Source organism: Erythrolamprus reginae, chromosome Z (genome assembly GCF_031021105.1).
Source record: "Erythrolamprus reginae isolate rEryReg1 chromosome Z, rEryReg1.hap1, whole genome shotgun sequence".
Lineage (NCBI taxonomy): Eukaryota > Metazoa > Chordata > Lepidosauria > Squamata > Dipsadidae > Erythrolamprus > Erythrolamprus reginae.
This window is the reverse complement of record NC_091963.1, coordinates 99,641,587-99,663,303: the sequence shown is the minus strand read 5'-3', so window position 1 is coordinate 99,663,303 and position 21,717 is coordinate 99,641,587. Positions and strand designations below refer to the sequence as shown.

The following is a 21,717-nucleotide window of genomic DNA, read 5'->3' as shown; positions in this document are numbered from 1 at the left end:
AACTGGCCAAAATTCTGAGATGATGCCAGAATTTAGTACTTTAGTACTCTTATTTTACTAAAGATGCATGTATGCCACATTCATATATTTCCTAAATTTTTGAATTTTTGGATTTTCTTGCAACACTGGAAAGTATTTTGATAAAAGGTGCATCTTTATCCACCTTGAGGTGCCCATCACGCCCATGTCTTTCAACCAGTTTCCCAATCACCAGGTACTTTAACCAACAGTTGCCAATACTCACGTGGTAGTTTGTTGACACGCCAAGGAACAGAGTTTGTAACAAAGCCATGCTTGGAGGCCATAACAAGGACCCAGGTGCCCAAACGATAACTGATGGGGAGCATACTGATACCCTCATGGTCAGTAGTGCCTGAAGCCAAAGATGTTTGGTTGCCATACACTTCCACAGCTGCCTGGGAAAGTGGGGATAAATCGCCATTTTCGTAGACCTGGATTTTGATCACCACTTCTGCAGGAAAGAGAGAGAGAGAGAGCATAGAAAAGTACATATTAGGATACAAATCTTCCTCCAACTATTCCATGATTTGAATATTCATGCATTTTTATTATTCTTTTTAATCACCGTTGGTAATTGTATTGCCAAATCCAATTGTGTTAGAGATATAGCAAACATGCAATTAATATGGGACAATCAATTTCCATTCCTCCTCTAAAGCCTTTATACAGTATTCTACTTCCTTTCTACATACGGAATTTTATCTGTTTTTTTAAAGTTCCTTCCTATTTGGTTACTCAATAGCAATATAATAAATCATCTGCTTATCTAGGGTTTGACAACAATTTTTCTATTGTTTCTAAGACCAAATAGATTTTTTTCTCAGACAATACAATATCTTGCTCCCCCCTCCCCCCCGCCCCAGCATTTTGTGTCTGACATTTAAATTCTTTTGGAGCATCACAAGAAATTAGGTTTTGGTTTATACATTGTCATTCTCATAAACAAGCAATTTATAGTTAGAATGGACTTTCTTTTGCCTCCAATTCTGAGTCTCATTTTTGGAGCATTTCTGTTAAAAGAGAGGTTTAATTTAGTAAATACCATATTTTTCGGACTATAGAACGCACTGGTTTATAAGACACACCAAGATTTTGAAGAAGTAAGAAAAAAACTTTTTTTGGTCCCCCTTCCACCTCCAAACCCCCTGGAGTACTTTGCAAACCTCCCAAACTCTATGCACACCTTGTTTTTGTGGGGAAAAAGGGCTGTTTTACACTAATTGTTCATAAAAACAGGGGTATTTTGCCCTTCTCCCCCCAGCTGCCAGGAGCGCTTTGCAGACCTCCTAAACCTTCTGGGCACCCGTGTTTGCATGGAAGTAAAAAATAGCTGTATTTAGTGTATAAGATGCACCACCATTTCCACTCTCTTTTTTTGGGGGGGGGGACAACTTATACTCTGAAAAATATGGTAAATTTCTCCACAAACTCAAGAAGGGGAAAAGTGCTTATAATACTTGAGCCCAAACCAGTGGATTTTCTAAGGCTCCTTGCTTTCCATGCCCTTAACATAATAAAGAACTTACATAAAAGAAAACTACTTTAAAGACATGACAACCAAAACAAACAAACATTTGAAGCTGGGCTAGTAATAATTGAAAATAAGGTATTCAATTGTTCTATTTCCCCAGTACTTATTTTTCTTGTCTTGTCATTTTCTATGCATCAAGTAGGACTGGTTCACAACAACCCATTTCATTCTATGATGGAAATATGATGATTGGTCATAGGTGACAAAGATCACTCTGCAGACTGGTTGCCTCAAATATTATCTCCATCCTGTGTGCAAATGGAAAGATCTTTAAATACAGAAATGGATTCAACTCCAATTGGCTCTGAATTTCAGCTCTCTGGGAACAAGACTCCAGCTCGAAAAAAGTCCCTGGATCAAGGGGATTTGGGACAATAATTGCTATACAATCAGATATAATTAGCTTCCAAAACCTTTTGATCAGTCTTGTAAGAAGTGTAATTAGCTTCAGAGCACAAGCGGCATGTGTTTTTCTAGTGTTATATATATAACACCTACACATATTTTCTAATATGATGATTTTAGATATTCTGAAATACAAAACTTATAATCTTCCAATCCGAATAGACTCAAAATGTCTCTGAGCTAGATCCAGATAAAACTGCAATTCTGTAACAAAACACACACACACACACACACACACACACACACACCAATTTAATGTCATTAGTAAACAATATCGATTTTAAAAAGAACAAATAAAATAAATCATCCAGATGGCTTCAATAATGGGTGATAAATTAGTGTTTTCCAGATATTATTGAACTACAACTCCTAGTAGTTTTTTAGCAGAGATGGGAGCAGAGGTGGGCTGCTAAGGTGAAACGGTGACATGTGCACGCCCCCGTGGCTCTGAGTGCTAGTGGCATCCAGAGCAATTCTGCTACTGCATCTGTACAGGTAGCAGAATCGCGCATGGAGAGGCAGGTGTGCTCGTGTTTCAGCATGGTTTTTTGCTTCAAACGTGCATGACTGTATGACTGTAACTTGTTGCTTGTATCATTAAGATTTTTATTAATATTGATTGTTTATTTGCTTATTTGACCCCTATGACAATCATTATGTGTTGTACCACATGATTCTTGACTAATCTATATTTTCTTTTATGTATACTGAGAGCATATGCTCCAAAGACAAATTCCTTGCGTGTCCAATCACACTTGGCCATTAAAGAATTCTACTACTTATTTATTTTATTTATTTATTTATTAGATTTGTATGCCGCCCCTCTCCGTAGACTCGGGGCGGCTCACAACAACAGAAACAATACAAATCCAAAATTAAAACAATTTAAAACCCATTAATATAAAAACAATCATACATCTCATACAAGTCTACAGAGTCTACGGAGAGGGGCGGCATACAAATCTAATAAATAATAATAATAATAATAAACCATACATAAAGCGGAAACGGCCCAGGGGAATCATTTTCACCATGCCTGATGACAGAGGAGAGTTTTAAGGAGTTTTAAGGAGCGTGGGGGCAATCCTAATCTCTGGGGGGACTTGATTCCAGAGGGTCGGGGCCGCCACAGAGAAGGCTCTTCCCCTGGGTCCCGCCAGACGACATTGTTTTGTCGACGGGACCTGGAGAAGGTCAACTCTGTGGGACCTAACTGGTTGCTGGGATTCGTGCGGCAGAAGGCAGTCCCGGAGATAGCCCCATGTAGAGAGCATTACATTACTACTATTTTACTACTACTACTACTTCTCAGGGTAATGACAGTGCTGTCAAATGGACTCCCTTATATGGAGACCAAGATCATCCCCTCCTTGAAGGCTTTCAGGAGGTTGTTGTAATGGAATGTAGTCCAGGCAGACAAGAGGACATTTCAATAGTTTGGTTGGGAGAAAGAGAGCTCAGAAAGTTCCGCTCTAGCAGATCAGAGTATATCTTTAATAAACAATTAGTTTTAGTTTGGCAAGATTTCTGTTCATAAGCGAGAAATATCCTGATTCTTGGAACCTCACAGTTGTTAAACGTTGAGCTTTTCTAGAGAGTGTTCCAATGATGTTCACTCACTGGGCCATCTCTTTCTTCTTGTTTTGTTATTTTTAGGGTAAAATTGATTTCCTAAGTGATATTCTAAGTCAGTTGCTTATGGTTTGTTTTGGATGTTTTAATGTACTTCGAATGTTTTAATTTTTTGCATATTATGCAACTCGAAAGGTCATCAGATGGAACCAAGATATAGATTGGCAAATAAATAAAAGTTTGAATCTCTTATAAAACACCCAGGATTTTACCCTGGAATAAGGGCTAGGCTGTATTGGCTGACTGCACTTCTTGAGACCTTGGCAATCTCCTAGATGATCTTTGTTAAGAACTGCAGTGCACAGCATGCACAGTACCAAGTAATAAGTTGTGTCAGCATTTCTGCTCTGAAAAGAATCCGTTCTGTGCCCCCACCCCAAGCACCTGGCTCCTTCCCACAGCTGAACTGCTTCTGCCAGCCCAACCTCCACCATGCTTTGACAACAGCCTCATTTGTCCTATAACGTATTTCCCGCCCTTCAAGATACATTTAGATCTACCGGTAGATAGCAACATAAGCATTTTTTTTTGTATCTGACTACTGCAGATGTGAATAATCTCCTCTTTATTATTAGAATTTGTTGCCATGGGAACTGCATGTAAGAGCAGGGCCTAAGTCACAACTTTCAACAGGCCCTGGAGTAACCATGGCGTAGAACATGGTCAGGCATAACTGCATAATTTTGTTTACTGTTTCGTACGTTTTAATTATTTTGTGTTCACAATGGATAGATGAGATAAAATGGTAGACCTCCCTTCTTCAATATATATAGTTTCAAAGAAAAAATAAGTTTTTCCAGAATGTTCAATGCTATAATTTCCCAAAGTCTTTCTTATTAAGATTAGCCATTATATCTGGCTTATAAAATCCAGGCAGGTCTTAGATTGCAGCAGATTATTATTATTATTATTGTTGTTGTTGTTGTCGCCATCATCATCATCATTATCATTATTATCATTATCATTATTATTATTATTATTATTATTTAGATTTGTATGCCACCCCTCTCCGAAGACTCGGGGAGCTCACAGGATACAATATAAAACAGTGAATAAATACAAAGACAAATCTAATTAATTAGAAAACTATGTAAACTAAAAATCCCAATACTGTATATTAAAATCAATGAAACAAATTCAATTGCAGCCATACATAACATTTATTGGCCAGGGGGTCTAGATCTAGTTGCTCCACTTACTATTTTACTATTTTCCTCTACTCTTTGCTTCCACCTAGTATCTTCTGCAGTTTTGCATTCTGGATGCAGTAATTCTGCAAACCTATGAATAAAGAAATACTGAAATCTTTCTATACGATCCCTTGAAATGGAATTTTTAAAAATTCACTAATTAGTCTTTACCAGTGTAAGATTCATTTCCCTTCCTGCCAATTTAAAAAAGTAAAATAAAGCCATGTTTAAAGTACTCCTCTCAAGAAAAAGGAAAGACAAGAAGAGAGAAATCCTAAGGTGAAGAGACTGCTGGCCAATTTCTGCCTATCTTCCTTCTAAGATGTGCATTTGATCATATGTGTGTATAATATACATAAAACTCATGCATATAAATTTAAGTATAATACAGTGGTACCTCTACCTAAGAATGCCTCTACTTACGAACTTTTCTAGATAAGAACCGGGTGTTCAAGATTTTTTTGCCTTTTCTCAAGAATCATTTTCCACTTACAAACCAGAGTGTCCGAAACTGGAACTGGGAAAGGCAAGGAGAAACCTCCATGGGGCCTCTCTAGGAATCTCCTGGGAGGAAACAGCGCCTCCACCCTCCCTGTGGTTTTCCCCAATCGCACACATTATTTGCTTTTACACTGATTCCTATGGGAAAAATAGCTTCTTCTTACAAACTTTTCTACTTAAGAACCTGGTCACGGAACAAATTAAATTTGTAAGTAGAGGTACCACAGTAGAGGAACCACTAATAGTAATAATAATGATGAAAAATCTTTTGCCTGGGATATCAGGCAAGCAATCCTGGTCTTGTAATAAACCTACTCAGGATCACACCCAACTACATTCATTCATTCATTCATTCATTCATTCACTCACTCACTCACTCACTCACTCACTCACTCACTTATTGGATTTGTATGCCGCCCCTCTTCAGAGACTATGCTAGGTTGGGGTGATCCCAGAGCCTTTTCTCCCCCATCAAATTTTTTTTAAATTAATATCTCTGAGTTTTGAGTACAGAAAGTCCATGATTATTAATAACTTTAAACCAATGTTAAAATTTAAATTAATAATAATTAAAGTTGAGCTTTTAATAATCTCAAAATGCAACCAGAGACAGAAAAGATGAGAAAAATGATAGAGGCGTTATCTAAACATTCTTGTGTAGGGCTTTTTTCCCCTTAAAAATGTCCATTACAAAATCAAAGAAAACTGTTTACAAAATACTCATTACGATATCAATTATTAGTGATTAGTGAGTTTGTATTACAATCTGCAAGTATGTATATGTAGACCCAGTCTGGTGCAATCATTAATGCAACAGGCTAAAAATCAAGAGACTATGAGTTCTTAGTTCCATCTTAAGACACAAAACCAGAAGGGTGAAGAAGGAACTGGCAAGTCACTTCTGAAAAATGCAAGGAGCAGTTACAATGATTTAAAAATGATTTTAAAATATGTTCATACTATTATATTTTCTACTTTATATATTGCATTTTAACAAAGAAATATGTAAATGTGCAAACATATAAGTATACTCTTTTTTGGTGTACTGGGTTGGAAAAACTGCACAAAACGTGTTTTTCAATATCCAACATATTAAAAAATTAGAAATAATTTTGTTCTTTCATGAAAAGAAAACAAGTGATTGTATCAGTAAAAAGACAGCTAGAAGGAAAAGAAAGAAATACTGATGTTATTGAAGTATACTATAGAGCAGTGTTTCTCAAACTGTGGGTTGCAACTCCTTTGGGGGTCAAACGATCCTTTCACAGAGGTTACGTAACACCACCGGAAACATATATTTCTGATGGTCTTAGGAATCAAGACACCGCTCCTCTATCCCGTCGGGTCCCGTCGACTAAACAATGTCATCTGGCGAGACCCAGGGGAAGAGCCTTCTCTGTGGGGGCCCCGACCCTCTGGAATCAGCTCCCCCCTGAGATTAGGATTGCCCCCACCCTCCCTGCCTTTCGTAAACTCCTTAAGACCCACCTTTGCCATCAGGCATGGGGAAACTAAAACATCTCCCCCTTGCCCATGTTGTTTTGCCGTTTGATTGATTGACTGTGTGCCTGTTTCTTTTTATATATATTGGGATTGTTTTATGAAATTGCTAATTTTAAATTGTAATTAGATTGGTGGGCATTGGATTTGTTATTATGTACTGTTTTTTATTATTGTTGTGAGCCGCCCCAAGTTTGCGGAGAGGGGCGGCATATAAATCCAATAAATCTAATCTAATCTAATCATATCCAGGCAGGCCACCCAAATGCAAATAGACTACTGCAAATCTGTACCAAGGGAACTTCTGAGCATGCACAGGAGCTGAATTTCCATCACTATGCATGCTTTGCCATCTTGTTTATGGCTTTTTTAAAAAAAATTAAAAAATATTTTTGGCACAGCTTGGCCATGCAGCACAGGAGAAAGCAAAACGGCAGAGAGGTAAGTTAGAACCCATCCCTGAGTTTCCTAATAATTTTATTATTTTATGACTGGAGGTCACCACAACATGAGGAACTGTATTAAAAGGTCACGGCATTAGGAAAGTTGAGAACCACTGCTCTAGAGTCTAGACCAACAAGTCAAGCAGAAGATCTGGAAAATGCCTTCCAGATCTAGACTTTGCAGGGAACACAGGTGTGGTAACAATGGAAAACTACATTGCTGAAAAATCATTTTGATGAAGATTGCAAAGTTCTCTAAGTTCCTCAGAGGTCTTGGTGGCTGCTCCATTTTCTACACAATTGAGGAGGTAAAAATGGAAGAGTTCAACATATCATCTTATGTGTCAAAGTATTATACTGTATAAGAAATGAGAATTTTCCAATTTCAGAAGAATTCATCTCAACAAGTTTAGAAAAGTACTAAAGTACTAAAGAACATCCCACTGACAATTCCAAAGATCAAAGGGAGAACAGGAAAACCACATAATTCCAATAATAAATTTAAAAGAGAGACACACACAGCTTAGAACATACTATGGTGTACAGGGCATAGTTCATATGTGAGCATTTAGATAAAAATGCATTGCTTGGTGAGATAAGTTTATCAAACAAATCATCCCAAATCAATCTGATCTCTTTTTTTTATTGACAGCAAAAAGTTCTGCTGACTGAAGGAATGTGAAGGGTCTGGCATTTAACTAAGATTTCCATGATATCCTAATAGAGAAGATGTCAAAATGTTGGCAGGACTCTGTTAATGTTCATGCTAATGTTAGATAGATGCTGAGGTAGTTAAACAACTTTACATCAATGGTTCCACATCCAGTCAGAAGGCGGCACCAATTGGCACACCATAGAACTCTGTTCTAAGCTAAGTTCTGCTCAACATATATGTAAATAATTTGAGTGGTGGTGGTTGGAAAATATTAAATCTTCAGAAGACCCAATGGCAGTGGTGATAGCAAACATCCCAGAGGAGAGTATCAAGAAGGAGCTTAACAAACTGGAACAATGGGTAGAAACCAGGAAGCTGAGAAATGCAATAATTTTCACTGGGATCATAATTATTATTATTATTATTATTATCATTATTATTATTATCATTATTATTATTATTACTATTATTATGGCTTTGACAGCATTTGTACGGCACAAGAACAGGCCATTAGAACAAATGCCGTCAAAGCTACAATTGAAAAATCAACAGATGATCCAAAGTGCAGCCTCTGTAAAGAAACAGATGAAACAATCGATCACATACTCAACTGCTGCAAAAAGATTGCACAGACTGACTACAAGCATAGATTTGATGCTGTGGCACAGATGATCCACTGGAACTTGTGCCATAACTACCATTTCCCAGTGGCAAAGAACTGGTGGGATCATAAGCCCGAAAAAGTGGTTGAAAACGAGCAAGCAAAACTACTGTGGGACTTCCGACTTCAGACTGACCAAATTCTGAAGCATAACACACCAGACATCCTGATTGTGGAGAAAAAGTATGGATCATCGACATCGCAATCCCAGGGGACAGCAGAATTGAGGAGAAGCAGCTAGAGAAATTAGTAAAATACAAAGATCTAAAAATCAAGCTACAATGACTCTGGCATAAGCCAGTGAAACTGGTACCAGTGATACTTGGCACGCTGGGCGCAGTGCCAAAGGATCTCAGCGGACATTTGAAAACCATCGGAATTGACAAAATCTCCACCTGTCAATTGCAAAAGGCCGCTTTACTGGGATCGGCAACATCACTCAGTCTTAGATGCTTGGGAAGCGCCCGACTGGTTATGAAATACGAAATCCAGCATAGTGATCTCGTTTGCTGTGTTAATTATTGACATAATAATAATAATAATAATAATAATAATAATAATAATAATACTATAATGGAGGAGAACTGGGCAGCAGTAGATGATATTTTAGTAGATTACAAGCTAAACAAGAACTAGCAGCTTGATATAACTGCAAACAAATAAACAAAAACCCCAAATCAAATTCAATCCTAAACTGCATCTACAAATATATAGTGTCAAGATCAAGATAAATCGTTGTTCACCTTTATTCGACATTGGCTAAACTACACTAAGTATATTATATCCAATTATTACAACAGATTTTAGGAAATACATTGGCAAACTGGAAGGAGAGCAACCAAGGTGTAACGCTCTCTACATGGGGCTACCTTTGAAAAGTGTTCGGAAACTTCAGATCGTGCAGAATGCAGCTGCGAGAGCAATCATGGGCTTTCCCAAATATGCCCATGTCACACCAACACTCCGCAGTCTGCATTGGTTGCCGATCAGTTTCCGGTCACAATTCAAAGTGTTGGTTATGACCTATAAAGCCCTTCACGGCACCGGACCAGATTATCTCAGGAACCGCCTTCTGCCGCACGAATCCCAGCGGCCAGTTAGGTCCCACAGAGTGGGTCTTCTCCGGGTCCCGTCAACGAAACAATGCCACTTGGCGGGACCCAGGAGAAGAGCCTTCTCTGTGGCGGCCCCGGCCCTCTGGAACCAACTCCCCCCAGAGATTAGAATTGCCCCTACTCTCCTTGCCTTTCGTAAGCTACTCAAAACCCACCTCTGCCGCCAGGCATGGGGGAATTAAGACTTCTTCTCCCCCTAGGCTGATACAACTGTATGTATGGTATGTTTGTACGTATGTTGGTTTTATACATTTAAGGGGTCTTAAGTTAGTCTTTTAGTATTGGATTTTTTACTGTACATTGTTCATGATTGTTGTTAGCCGCCCCGAGTTTTCGGAGAGGGGCGGCATATAAATCCAATAAATGAAATAAATGAAATGAAGGTGATAAATGGGGTTGGGGGGGGGTGTAGAAATATTATGGCAAATGATTAAACACATCCAAAACATTTTGCCCAGTATTTTTCCAGAAGATAGAATACAAAAATAAAAGGTCTAAATTATAAGGAAGTTTCCAACTGAACGTTAGGAAGAATATTATTCAGTAATACAACAAAGTGTTTTGTACTCTTCTTTGTTGGAAATCTTTTAAGTTAAGGCTGGATATTGTGAATGCTGTAATGGTAGATTCCAGCAATGGGCTGAATTAGATTTCCTTCAAGATTTCTTCCAACCTGAATGTATCATGTTCCTATGAAAATAACATAAGAATTAAATATAGTGATATGGAACAGTAACTTATTTTGAATCAAAGTTAGATATTGAGAAATGATTACAGACTACAGAAAATAATGCTACACTAACAGTAAAATATTAAAACTAGGCACTTATACAATTAGTGACAGATCATAATTCTTGCAATAATAATGTTAGATAAACATGTAATTAATCTTTATCAGAAAAAAAATTAAATCTTGTTTTAGGATTAAGAAAAAAACTTTAAAAGTATGGCTTCTGGTTAGGTTTGAACTTTAGGGTGCTTTCCAGAATTATTAATAAAAAGAAAGACTAAATCAGCCGATGCAAATATGTTGCTCTACTCTCAAATCTTCATTATAGACAACTCCTACAAATAACTATCAAAATAGTTTACTCAGATTCTTTCTTTAGCTGATTTTTTTTCTATATATGAAAAATGATAGAAGAATCTAAGGAAAATATGAAGTTATATATAAGTAAGGAATAGGGAACAGATATTACTATGACTTTTTTGACCAGAATATCTCCGAGACCGCCTCCTGCCGCACGAATCCCAGCGACCGATTAGGTCCCACAGAGTGGGCCTTCTCCGGGTCCCGTCAACTAAACAATGTCGGTTGGCGGGCCCCAGGGGAAGAGCCTTCTCTGTGGCGGCACCGGCTCTCTGGAACCAACTCCCCCGGGAGATCAGAACTGCCCCTACTCTTCCTGCCTTCCGTAAACTCCTCAAAACCCACCTTTGCCGTCAGGCATGGGGAAATTAAACATCTCCCCCTGGGCACGTTTAATTTATACATGGTATGCTTGTGTGTGTGTCTGTTAGTATATGGGGTTTTTTAAATCTTTAAATATTTTAATTAATTGGATTATTATGATTTGTTTTCACTTGTTGTGAGCCGCCCCGAGTCTTCGGAGAGGGGCGGCATACAAATCCAAATAATAAAGAAAGAAAGAAAGAAAGAAAGAAAGAAAGAAAGAAAGAAAGAAAGAAAGAAAGAAGATTTTGATAAATATATAACTCATTTGAAAGCACCTCTATAAATTTCCCAAAAGAATTGAAAATGGGTAGTGATTCCCAAAAAAACAAATACCGAGTTTCTCTCCCAGAAACCAATATTCTTGAACATATTTATTTCTCCAAAAGGTATTCAAAATCATTAAGTATCGACAGAATTAAAAAGGGCATCACTACAATATCAGTGATCCCTATCTTTCATATCCTTGGATCAAAAATAGCATTCTCTCTAATTTCAGCCACCAGTATCATATCCCACAAACACTAGAATTCAGGTCACTCCCACCCCCAGCCAAGCATTCCTACTCCATTACCTCCCAAGCTGTTTCTCTTGCTTCCTGTCCAATGCTTCAAACTACGCCCTTGCTTCTTTTCACTCTTGTATCGCCACCCTAACTTCACTGCACTGTAGACCATATATTATCTCCAAATTACACAATCAGTTTCTCTGCTTAACCACTGTACTTTGGGCATGCTTATATGACAACCCTCAATCAGTTAACAGTCTGGGTTTTCCTCAAAAAAATCTGAATGAAGATACAGTGTTAGAAACAGATTTCAATTTTGCTAATTAACATTAAAATTATGGATGAGTGGGGAACATATCAAAATCTGCCAGGCAATAACCCGTCTTAAACTTGGTATAAGGCAGTAATGGCGAAACATTTTTCCCCCAGGTGTGCGTGTGTTATTGTGCATGCGCGAGTGCCCACACCCATAATTCAATGCCTGGGGAGGGCAAAAATGCCCTCCTCCATCCCCCTGGAGGCTCCTTGGAAGCCAAAAACACCCTCCCAGAGCCTCTGTGCAAGCCAAAAATCAGCTGGCTGGCACACACATGCACATTGGAGCTGAGCTAGGACAACGGCTCGCGTGCCAGCAGATATGGCTCCACGTGCCACCTGTGCCATTCGTGCCATAGGTTTGGCATCACAGGCATAAGGAGTTATTGGGTTAAAATTACAATACTTGTTCAATAACTATTCAATTTACAACAGTGATGAATAAGGAGGTGATTGGTTCTTGAAGCCGAGGTCATTGCAGTATCCTGATGAGAGGTGGTATTCAACCAATTTGGACTGGATCAGACTAACCAGTAGCAAAAATTTATACTGGCTGGCCCCGCATCTGCCCACACAGTTGCTGCTCACCCCTACCCACCTGCCATTTGCTCGTCATCCACTCCATCCTGTATATATTGCCATTGCCACGCAGCCCAGCTAATCACTCACCTTGCCGCCATGCCTTCACCAAAGGTAAGCATACTGCCTGCTCGCCCTTTGCCTCGAGTCAGGGGTCCAGGGACATGCCATTTCCCCGAGGCCTCAGAGCTTCCACTCACTCGCCTCAGTTGGGTCAGGCAACATGTCATTCTCCGGTTCAGGCCTTCCATAGGGCTTCCACCCACATGCCACCTGCTTGCTCTCCTCCTCATCTTGGTGGGGGCTTGGCTGCCTTTCACTACTGTTCTAACCTAGGTTTCTAATAAATAATACAGCACAAACGGCATCCCAAAAACCACTTTTATTTTCACAGCTGTGAATTATGTTCATTCCCAGCCATAATAAGTCCCAAACAATATTAATGAGCTCAATAGTAGTCTTTTGGAAAAAGGCAGATAAGCCCATGAACCTTTATGTTTCTTGACGCATTGCAAAAGACAAATTAGCAAGGCCAAACAGTCAGAACTGAAATAGATGAAAGATGTACAAGTCCTCCCGCATGGACAGGCCTGATAGTCCCAATATTCTATGAGCTGAGGTGAAAGCTAGTAGAAAAGCCGCCTAGTAGGACAGGTGTTTAATAGGTGATTCTCTGAGGGGTTCATATGGCAGGCCCATGAGAGACTTTAATACCCTGAAAGGTCCCAGGTGGGATAGCGGTGGATGACTAGGGGACAAATGTTGGCTGCCCCTCTTAAGAAGTACCGAACTGTTGGGAATTGAGTCAAGGACTGCCCATTGGAAAGTACTGATGACACGGCTGCTACCTGCCTCCTGAGTGTGTTAGGGGATAAGCCTATATTCAGACCTCTTTGCAGAAATTTTAACACTTTTGGCGGGGGAAATGGTAGGAGAAAGGCCTTCTGAGGCATAGCGGCAAAAGACCTTCCAGGTAGCAGTGTAGATTTATTGAGTAGAGGGTCTGCCAGACGCTTGCATGGTCAGGATAAAATCTGGGTCATAATTCTGATGTCTTAAGATGCTCCACTCAAATTCCTCTGGAGCGCATTTACTGTCAATTGACCATTGGCATAGCCAGTACATGCAGTGAGCCACCGCCGCAGCCCCTATAGCCTTGGAAAGGAATTAGGAGGCTTGGATGGATGCTTCAGCTGCATATTGGGTTAATGCAAAGTCCTTGTTTAAATCCTGTTGCGCTCTCATGTTTGAGGCCAGAATGTGTTCTTGAATTAACTGTAACCAGAGTAAAGTGACGCAAGTGAAAAATGAGATGGAAGAGGTTGCTTTCACTGCCCATGCTGCCGCCTGGTAAGCCTTTATGAGGACCTGCTCTGTTTTCTTGTCCTCGGGTTTCAGTAGATTCTCCACCTCACCTGGCATATGGGTAGCAGAATACAGAGCCTGACTGGAGCATCCACTGGAGGCACCACCAGGAGCGATGCTAGTTCAGCCTCCACGTTGGAAAATGTCTTATCAGAAGAGGAGGCCATAGGACCTGAGCCAGGGGCTGACCACTGTCTGCGTATGTTGTCCAAGAGCAGTTGAGGAGCTAGTACCACATCTACCTCCTGAGTAAATTCTGCAAATTTTGGGTCCAGGGAATGGGTTCTTGAAGCACTTGGTGTATGAACAAGCCCCAGTCCTGCTACAGCCCTTGCCTTGGCTAAAAGAGATTTGAACAACTCTGGCGAGAAGAGAGTGTTAAAAACTGGTATTTCTGGAACAGAATTCTCATCCCCTGACAGTTCATAGGAATCCTTACCCAGATCTATTACTGGATGGGTTGTGTCCTCTTTCTCAGATTCTGATGAATCCCCTGGATCCACCTCTCTCTGCTCTCCCTGGAGGAGTACCTGTCTATCTGGGACCCTGCTGGAGATGGTCTGCTTTGGGGTTGTTGATGGGCTACCAGCTCCTGTTGTACTGCCACCACTAGTAATCTCTGTAACATGGCATGATCTAAGGTTATGCATTCTGAAGTAAAACTAATTGTGGCAGAAGAAGAATTATTTCCTTGGGTTTGCCTTGTCCTTTGGAATCCAGCCTCCCTCCAAACGTTGCTGTTTGTACCTTGAATGTTTACATTTTCTAAGGAAAAAGGGCTTGCCTGATCAGGTGGACTGCTATTATCCTGTCCTGCAGTAGGGGGCAATAAGACTTGAGTGGCAGCAACCTGATCACATAGCATTTGAAGCTTCTTATGCCTCCTTATTTCTGCATTTTCAATAGTTTTGTTCTTCTTAGGGGCTTTAGTCCCTTTAGGGGCAGGGGAGGAAGGGGGGAATCCATCTCCTCCCCCTTGGAAGTAAAATGGTTTGACTTGAGTTGCCGCTTGCCTTGTGGTTTCTCTCCTGTTTCCTCTTAATTTGTCATACCGTTTCTGATTTGAGGCCTACAAAAATGGCCACCAGACTACAAACAAGATGGCAACCAGTAGGAAGATATGTGTCACTTGGACACTACAAAAATGGCTGCCGGATTACAAACAAGATGATGACCGGCAGGAAGTAGGAAGTCACATGTTGTCTAGGTACTACAAAAAAGATGGCCAGTGGACTACAACTAAGATGTCAACTGGCAGTAACTAGGGGACCATGTATTGCTTACTCCAGCAGAAATGTCCACCAGACTACTAAACAAAGAGGCAGCAGACAAAATTCCATTTTCACATCTAGAATATTATATCTTTTATTTGTTTGAAATATTCAACATGCCGTGCTTTGTCTGACCTATTGATTAGAGCTGCATAGCTGCTTCTCACGTTTCTATTTTTTTCCTCTGAGTGACAGACATTTCTTGGTATGCAAGTGTGAAGACAATATTCCTTTATCTAGGACAGGAGTTGGTAACCCTAAATACTCAAAAAGCCATATGGACCCATTTCCCACAGGAAAAAAAACACTGGAAGCCACATGGCCAACTCAACATCACTCACTCCTACTCAGTTACATGATACCCCCACACACAGTCACGCCTACCCACGTTTTGTGGCTCCCAATATTTTCCCCTCTCTCCCCACTTTCTCCATCTCTCATCTCTTTTTCTCTCTCTCATTTCTTTCTCCCTCTTTCTTTTTCTCATCTCTCTCTTCCTCTTTCAGCTCTCTCACCTCTCACCATTTTCCCTTCTCATCTTTCTCCCTTTCTCTTTCTCTCTCATCTCTCTTCCTCCCTCTGTCTGTCTTTCTCTGCCTTCCTCTCTCTCATCTCTTTCTCATCTCTCCCTCTCATCTCTCTGTCTCTCTTTCTCTCGTGTGTATGTGTGTGTTTATTCTTGAACCATTTCCAAAAAACAGGCAAGGCCTTTCTTCCTCTTTGGATGCTTTTTACCAAATGATTTAAATCAAGACTCATTTCATATTCCCAGATAAATAAAGTTCTTTCATTTCTCTTCTGTGGCTTCCTGTCAGCTGGGCCCACCATAACCCCGCCCATCACCACCCCTTCCCACTCATTTCTTGCTTGAGAAGGTATGGGTGATGGCAGCAGATGGAGACTTGCTCCATATCCAGAGCAAGAACGAAGAGGCCCAGTATTTGCCTCTTTCCCCCCACTCTTGCTGGTCCTGGGTGCACCTTGGCCACTTGGGAAGAAGCATAACTTTCTCTCCGCCCTGAGGCACTGGCCCGGTCCGACTGCAGCCAATGCTCCACATCATAATGGGCTCCAGGAGGAAGAAGAGATGCCATCACCTCTATTGTGGCGCATGCTAAATTTAAGTCTGCTGCTCAAGGCATTGCAAAAGCAGGCCATGGAGTGGTGAGAGCAGCGGTGTCAGCCACAGCAGGACCAGGCCAATGTCTCAGGGTGGAGATCAAGTCATGCATTTCCCTGATTGATTGAGGTGCATGCAGCACCAACAAGGGCTAGAAGAAGGGGCAAGTACAGTGCTACTTCTCTACTGCTCTGGAATATGGAGTGAGTCTCCATCCACTGCCACCACCCTTCTCAAGCAAGTACTGACTGGAAGGGGAGGGCAAGGGTCGGGGCCAGTCAGTGGTGGGATCACCTGACAGGGAGCCACAGCAAAGGGTGCAAAGAGCCGCCTGCAACTCTGGAACCATGGGTTGCTGACATCCAATTTAGGATAGTCCTATTAATTCCAATTGAATGGGACTAACTAAGTGTTGTGAGTGCTCCTTGTCCACCTCTGGTAATGATAGATTCTGAGGAGGATGAGCCTCTGGGCCAGTGGTGTTGCCAGCTGATGCAGAGAGTGAGGGAGTAATAGACCTGTATGAACCCGAAAGACCACTAGAGGTAGCAGATATGCCAATGACAGTAGAGTCTAACTTAGAGGAGGAGGAGGAAGATCTGGAACCTTTGTTAGATGCCCATTTTAGAAGATTAAAAAAGAGATAAGAATACTTGTATGGAAAAAGGAAGTGGTCTGTGGTTTCTTAACTCTAGGGAATTGTGACCACTTCCTATAGGTATTTAAGGGTGAAATATGGGTAATTTGGGGTGGAGTTACAATGTTTTGCAATGGAGTCCAATGATGATTCGAGATCTCAGCCAGGTTACGCTAGCCACCTGTTATTTCCCTGCTAAGAATCCTTGGAGAAAAGGTGCCTTGTCTGCTGAAATGCTGGAAAGCTATAATTTGTAAGTCTGTGAAACCAGAGAATCCTTTCTCATGCAGGAATTTGAGCAGGTTTGATCTTTGATAGCAGCCTAGCTGCGGAACTGTTAAATCTTAATTAGCCTCACTGACAAACTGCCAAGATTTATCACATGCATGCCTTTAGCTTGTAAAAATGAGACTTTATGTATAAAGAAAATAATTTGAAATATCTATGTGTGGATTCCTTCTTTGTTTTCAAGGTCAAGCTGCATAGGCCAGGATAGAATACTAAGTTAGAACTAGTGTAGAGATGTAACTTTTATTTATTTTTATTAAAAAGTTTTTTATTTATAATACAGTTAAAAATAAAATATACTTACAATACAACATAATACAAACAAATAGAAAATATAAGAAAAAGAAAAAAAGTACTTGAAGGATTATCCAGTTTGCCTATATACATTAATTATACCTTTCCCCCCCATTTTTTTCCAATATCCATCTAACTGTAGATTTATTTTTTAAACCTCCCCTTCATATTCGCTAACACCTAATCTTGGTTCTCCTTTTTTCCCATCCAGTTATAAAATTTGTCCCAGGTTTCAAAATAGTCTGTATCCAATTTGTCTTTCAACTCTAGTGTTAGTTTGTCCATCTCTTCACATGTTAGAATTTTGAAGAAAATTTCTTCCTCTGTGGGACATCTTTACTTTCCATTTTTGAACATATGCTATTCTTGCTGCAGTTAAGTTATGTAACATTAAATATACTTTGTTTTTTTCATATTTGTCAATGATTATTCCTAGCAGGAAAAGCTCAGGTTTCAAATTTAATTTAATCTCCAGTATTTCTTCCAACTGTTGTCTTATTTCCCCCCAGTAATTACTCGCTTTGTAGCATTCCCATCACATATGATAATATATCCCAGGAGACTTTTTACATTTCCTGACATATTCTGATTCATTTTGGCTAGCCTTGTTGGAGGGAGGTGCCACCTATAAAATATCTTGTAGTGATTTTCTTTATATAAAGTGGCCATGGTTAGTTTTCAATTCTTATACCATAGATCTTTCCAATTATTTAAAATAATATTAAATCTGAAATCTCTACAATGTACATGTAACATATTTTTGCAGCATATTCCAAACTCTTTTTATTTGTAATGAGTATAAATGTGAGAAAACTTGGAGCAGAAAGAAATAAAGCAGGTTTTTCTCCTGTACAATATTATGTTTCCCCTGCTCTGTATATTAATTTGGAGTAGTTAATTCCACACTGAAATTTGTTATGTATTTATATATATATAGCTTTATATCCATATATAGAATAGACACATTCCAGTGGCTAGGAAAGCGAAAAGATGTGTTGTTTCCTTCTGAAATACCCACATAATATTTCAAATATAGACAGAGTTGGAAACTCTACAGCATACACGTTGGACTCCACCCAACCTTTATTCCTTCCTACGCTTTATTCCTTTCCAGGTGCTTGAGTAGGTCATTTCCTTCTTTTATATTTTCTTTTATAAGAGACATGTAAGCATATAATCTTGCTAGCCTACATTCTACGTAATCTACATGTTCATTAGAGGCAATATCCAACTTTTTTTATTCTTTTTTATTCTTTATGCCTTGTTCTTACCAACTGTGGTCCAAACAAGTTGTGCTATGGGAAAAGGCATGTTGGAATCCCACCCCTGCCCACCCCCAGGACAGCTGCAGACACTCTAAAATCTTCCTTCTGTCTTGCTGTCAGTTAGTAAGCCCTAAAGGTTATTCCCCCAATCAGTGCTGAACCTCTTATTACATGGCAGCAGTGAAGACTGCAATTCTGGCAGTTGTCCCTTGAGTCAAAGATGCAAACCTGGTGATAGGCAGAATATCAGATAAAGTCAAAAAGGAGAAGGCAGTAGGAAGGAGGCACCCACAGCTAGGGGGGAAAAATTGCACTGCAACTGCACTGCACTCCAAGTGCATGAGAGATTACAATTCCTGATATTAATCAAAAAGGAAGATTTACGACATATCTACATAGTCTTTAATTTTTATTTCAGGACACCTGGCTAGCCTTCTTGAAGGACACATATATCAGACACATGTATCTCATCCCCATCATATAGCTGAGGCCAATTAAATTTGGGATTTTCTGATCCAACACTTTTTCCTCTTCTCATAGCAGAAGCTGATATCCTTGTGGTTTTTAACACTTTATAAGTGACTATAGTGAAGAAGTGGCAGGGACTGGGGAGGGGGGAGGGGGGGGGAAAGAAGAAAGGATTTCTGATGCTGTCTGTCAGCTTACCGCAAGGGAACTCAATAGGGAAGTGGGCAGGATGTCAGAAGTCACTCTTGTTCCCACTGCTTTTTTGCAATACCATGTATCATTCTGTTTCTGTTTAGGTAAGGAAATACCTTCGAAACGATGACCCAAAGGTCACAGGTTGTCTAGGAGATGGCTAAACCTGTCACTTTATCCATATAACAAAACCTGCCTTCTTTCCCATCCGGGCTCATATTATTGAGAGAGATTGATAGATTTTTTTTATGTCAGCTGGGAAAAGCAATTGCTGCCCATTAACTTGTCCAACAATAAACTGTTAGGAAACCATCATTTGCTGCCCTAGTTTCCAAGGCCAAGTAGAGACCAGCTATGTCAATAGAGCAAATTAAAGATGGCAGGGGAGGGACTTTACACTTTGTCACAGCCTGGAGCAACTGCGTTAAGCTGGCTGTCTCTGTAGCTGAGGTAGTGGAAGGAGCAGTTAACTGAAGAAAGTGACCACAAAGACCTTGGTTTTATGGGAAATTAAAATGGAGACTATTTAAACACAAGTTCTGGATTGCAAGAAAGAGGATTTTAATAACCCAAGAGCAATGATATTTAGAATCTATCTAATGAGGAAAGAGACTCAAAATAGATGAGCTCAACAGTAAACAATTCTCTTGAGAAGAACAGAAGAATGTGCTTCAAAATGCTGAAGACCTGAAAAGAAAAATACTATATGAAGGAAATAAAACAAGAATCTTGTCACAAAGGAAAAGGAATACAGGAAGATAGTCCAGTATTGCAGAGCCAGTATCAGGAAAGTTAAATCTTAGGATGTAAAGACTAATTTAAAAAATCTAAAAAACAACGTTTTCAGATATGCTCAAAAGAGAAAAGCAAAGGTCAGTATATTAGCTGCCCAGTGAGAAAGACAAGATGCTAACAAGTAACCCCCCCAAAAAGCATAGCTAATTAAATTCTATGTTGAGTATAGCTTTCTCCAATTAAAAAAACTATGCAAGTATCCCAAGGAGTTGTGAAGAATGGGATAAAAGGGAAAATTTAAAAGTGAAGATTGATAGAAACATAATTAGAGGAAATCCCTTTACTTTGATTTTAAATCTCTCAGATCAGATGAATTGCACCCTTAGCAGCTCTCCCAGGTAGACCAGACAGAAAACATGAGCAGAGGAAACAATTCTATTTTATTGTAAAGCTAAATTAACAGAATATTCCAAGTCTGAAAATATGAAATTTCCATCATCTCTTATTATAAGCAGATCAATACAAGCAGAGTCTCCCTAACTTTTTTCCCCCTGACTTTTAAACAACTGGGAGCTTCACCCTCTCCTGTTTGTTAGTTCTGTAACATCATTTCATTCCCTCAACCCAAGATCATTCCTACATACCATTACAACCCTAGAGGAATAAAAGAACCAGTTGATGGTCTGACTAAAACTTTACATACAGTATTTATCTTTTGAAAAACCTGGAGAAGGACCACACAACTGAAGAAAACTATTGCTTCTATACCCCAAAATGAGAAAAATAAACTCCAACAGATTAGTCAGTATGACAATGTTTTATGGAAAGTCGATCAAAAAGAGATTCATTTGCAAGGGCCTTTAGAGCAAAGTATAAATTATAAGAAGTCACAATCAAAATGTCAAGAACAAATCAATTTTACCCCATTATTTTATAAAAGCTATGGAAAATTTCCTTAATAGATGATGAAAATGTGGACATGATATAACTCAGTATCAGTAAAGCATTTATCAAAGTATCTCATGGCATAGATTAGTTTAAAGATGTTCTCAATGATATGACATTTAAATAATTATTCCACTCTGTTATGCATAGGTTAGATCCAGGGGTGGGCTACTGCCCGGATTTGGGAGGGGGGCACAGTGGGGTAGTGAAAATGGAGCTCCACCCCAGAGTACCCAATTTGCACTGAAAGATGTTGAAAGAAAATGCAGGGCGTCCTACATATGCCACGCCCACAGTGTGGTAATAAAAACTTTGGGTAGCCCTTCACTGGTTAGATCCCAACACAAACAATAGACCTAGACAGTATAAGGATCCAGATAAAGTGAAACATTTTTATTGCAGGAAAAGGAAGAGGGCAAGAAATTAAGATCTATTAACTGAATGAGCTATACAGTATATACACAGGTAACATCTACCAAATATATGAAAGGATATCACACAGAAGAATTTACCATTTTTGTTGATGCAGGATATGGAATACAGGAATAGATTCTAGATAGACAGGTTTTGATAAAGTGTTAAATAATAACTGTAACGTTGAAAATAGTGAAACCAAGAAACCAAGCAC

General features: G+C 39.6%; 1 protein-coding gene across 2 annotated transcripts in view; it reads right to left on the bottom strand.

The window, feature by feature from the left end:
- The window catches only part of FAM171A2 (family with sequence similarity 171 member A2), a 67,034-nt gene that overhangs the window by 39,066 nt on the left and 6,251 nt on the right, over positions 1 to 21,717 (bottom strand). For both annotated transcript variants that reach the window (XM_070727978.1, XM_070727979.1), the window contains exon 2: positions 245 to 472. In XM_070727978.1, the coding sequence (XP_070584079.1) occupies positions 245 to 472 (228 nt within the window). The remainder of the gene's footprint in view (positions 1 to 244; positions 473 to 21,717) is intronic.